This window comes from Myotis brandtii, unplaced genomic scaffold (assembly GCF_000412655.1).
Source record: "Myotis brandtii unplaced genomic scaffold, ASM41265v1 scaffold1260, whole genome shotgun sequence".
NCBI lineage: Eukaryota > Metazoa > Chordata > Mammalia > Chiroptera > Vespertilionidae > Myotis > Myotis brandtii.
The window spans coordinates 303484-304944 of NW_005354426.1; the positions used below are offsets into that span (position 1 = coordinate 303484).

The 1461-nt window shown below is 61.9% G+C and overlaps 1 protein-coding gene across 1 annotated transcript in view; it reads left to right on the forward strand.

The window, feature by feature from the left end:
- The window catches only part of BARX1 (BARX homeobox 1), a 14234-nt gene that overhangs the window by 2879 nt on the left and 9894 nt on the right, over positions 1-1461 (forward strand). The window contains exon 2 of the mRNA XM_014534200.1: positions 1393-1456. Coding sequence (XP_014389686.1) covers positions 1393-1456 — 64 coding nt within the window. The remainder of the gene's footprint in view (positions 1-1392; positions 1457-1461) is intronic.

Here is a 1461-nt window from a genome sequence, read left to right on the forward strand (position 1 = left end):
GTTCGCTCGCTCCTTCACTGATGCCCCGCGGGCTCTAGCCCGGGGACCGAGCCCATATTCTAATCGCGGGCGCAGGTCCGTACTGCTAACCTCAGACTGCGGGTCAAAGCGACCTCCGGCCGCGGGCGCCTGGGCCTTCGCCGCAGAGAGCTGGCCGGGAGTGGCCAGGACTGCCCGCTGCTGCAGCACCCACACCCCTAGCCTTGCCGGGGGACAAGGGGCTGACTGTGAGCGCCGCCAGCCCCGACCGGCCCTTCTGCTTCCAGGTCTGCTGCGCCTGCCTCCGTGGAGCTTGAGCTGCCCACTGGGCCTTTCCTGCCTTCTGGGTTCTTTTCCTTCCTTGGCGGGGCCAGAGTCGGACTTGCCCAGCCAGTGTCCTCTCCACCGCACCCCTGTTCTTCTGGCTTTTCCCCAGTTCTCGTCACCCTACTTTGGCCTCCCTTGGCCTTTCTCGACAGGGTGGGCCTGTCTTCCCTCTCTCTCACCTTCCCCCAAGTGTCTTGCTTCCCTCTGGCCCTCTCTTCACACTTACCCCAGTCTTGGCCAGCCCTCGCGACTTCATCGACGCACCTGCCCGTAGTGAGCTTCCCGTGGGAAGGGAGGCCTGCACAGTGGCACCCGGGCCCTGCCAGCCATCTTTCTGGCCCCGTGACCCTCCAGCCTGCGCTCCGCCCTCCCGCTGGGCGCCTCAGCCAGTTTGTTCGTTTTGAGTCCAACTTTGATGCAGACTCGCCGCTGTGCATTGTCTCCAGCGGCACTGTGGTTTTAATAATTCGTTTGAAGCGGGAAAAAAATCATTTACGGCCGATGAAATGGAAACATCGCCCCGGGGTCCAGTCTAAATAGAGAACACGGAAAGACCAGTTTCAGGATTCGTGGGGTGTTTTGAAATTTTCGGAAAGTGTTCCAGCCTACCCCTGCTGCAGACCCAGTGCCTGCAGCCTGGCTGTCGTGCCCACACAGAGGAGTAAATCTGTTCACCCCCTCGGTATTCTTTCCCCAAAGCGGCAATGCGGATTTGGCTGCGCGAAGCTCATCTTCCTATCTCGCGACTTCCTTTTCTTCTTGGTTTCCCTTTTCCGTGAAACACACTGTGCACCTCTGAGCTTCAAACCTTTTCATTGAGAATCCCGAAATCTCAAAGGGGGCACCCGCCTGCGGAGCGCAGGGCAGCGCCCAGGGTGGGGGAGACCCTTGTTCCCAGACTGGGGGACACTGGCGCTGGAGCGGGTCACCCCAGGCGCGGCTTAATCTCTCCCTTCTCGGCCTGGCAGGAGGGTTTGTGCCGGGTGGCACGGCCAGGCGCTAGTCCTCTGGTAGCGGGATGCCCGGGCGCCTCCCAGAGAAGAAGCAGGGCCTGCGCTCACGAGGCTCCCCTTTCTCTCCCCGCAGCCGTGTTGAAGGCCGAGCAGGCGGCGGTGTTTAAATTCCCGCTGGCGCCTCTCGGCTGTTCCGGGCTGG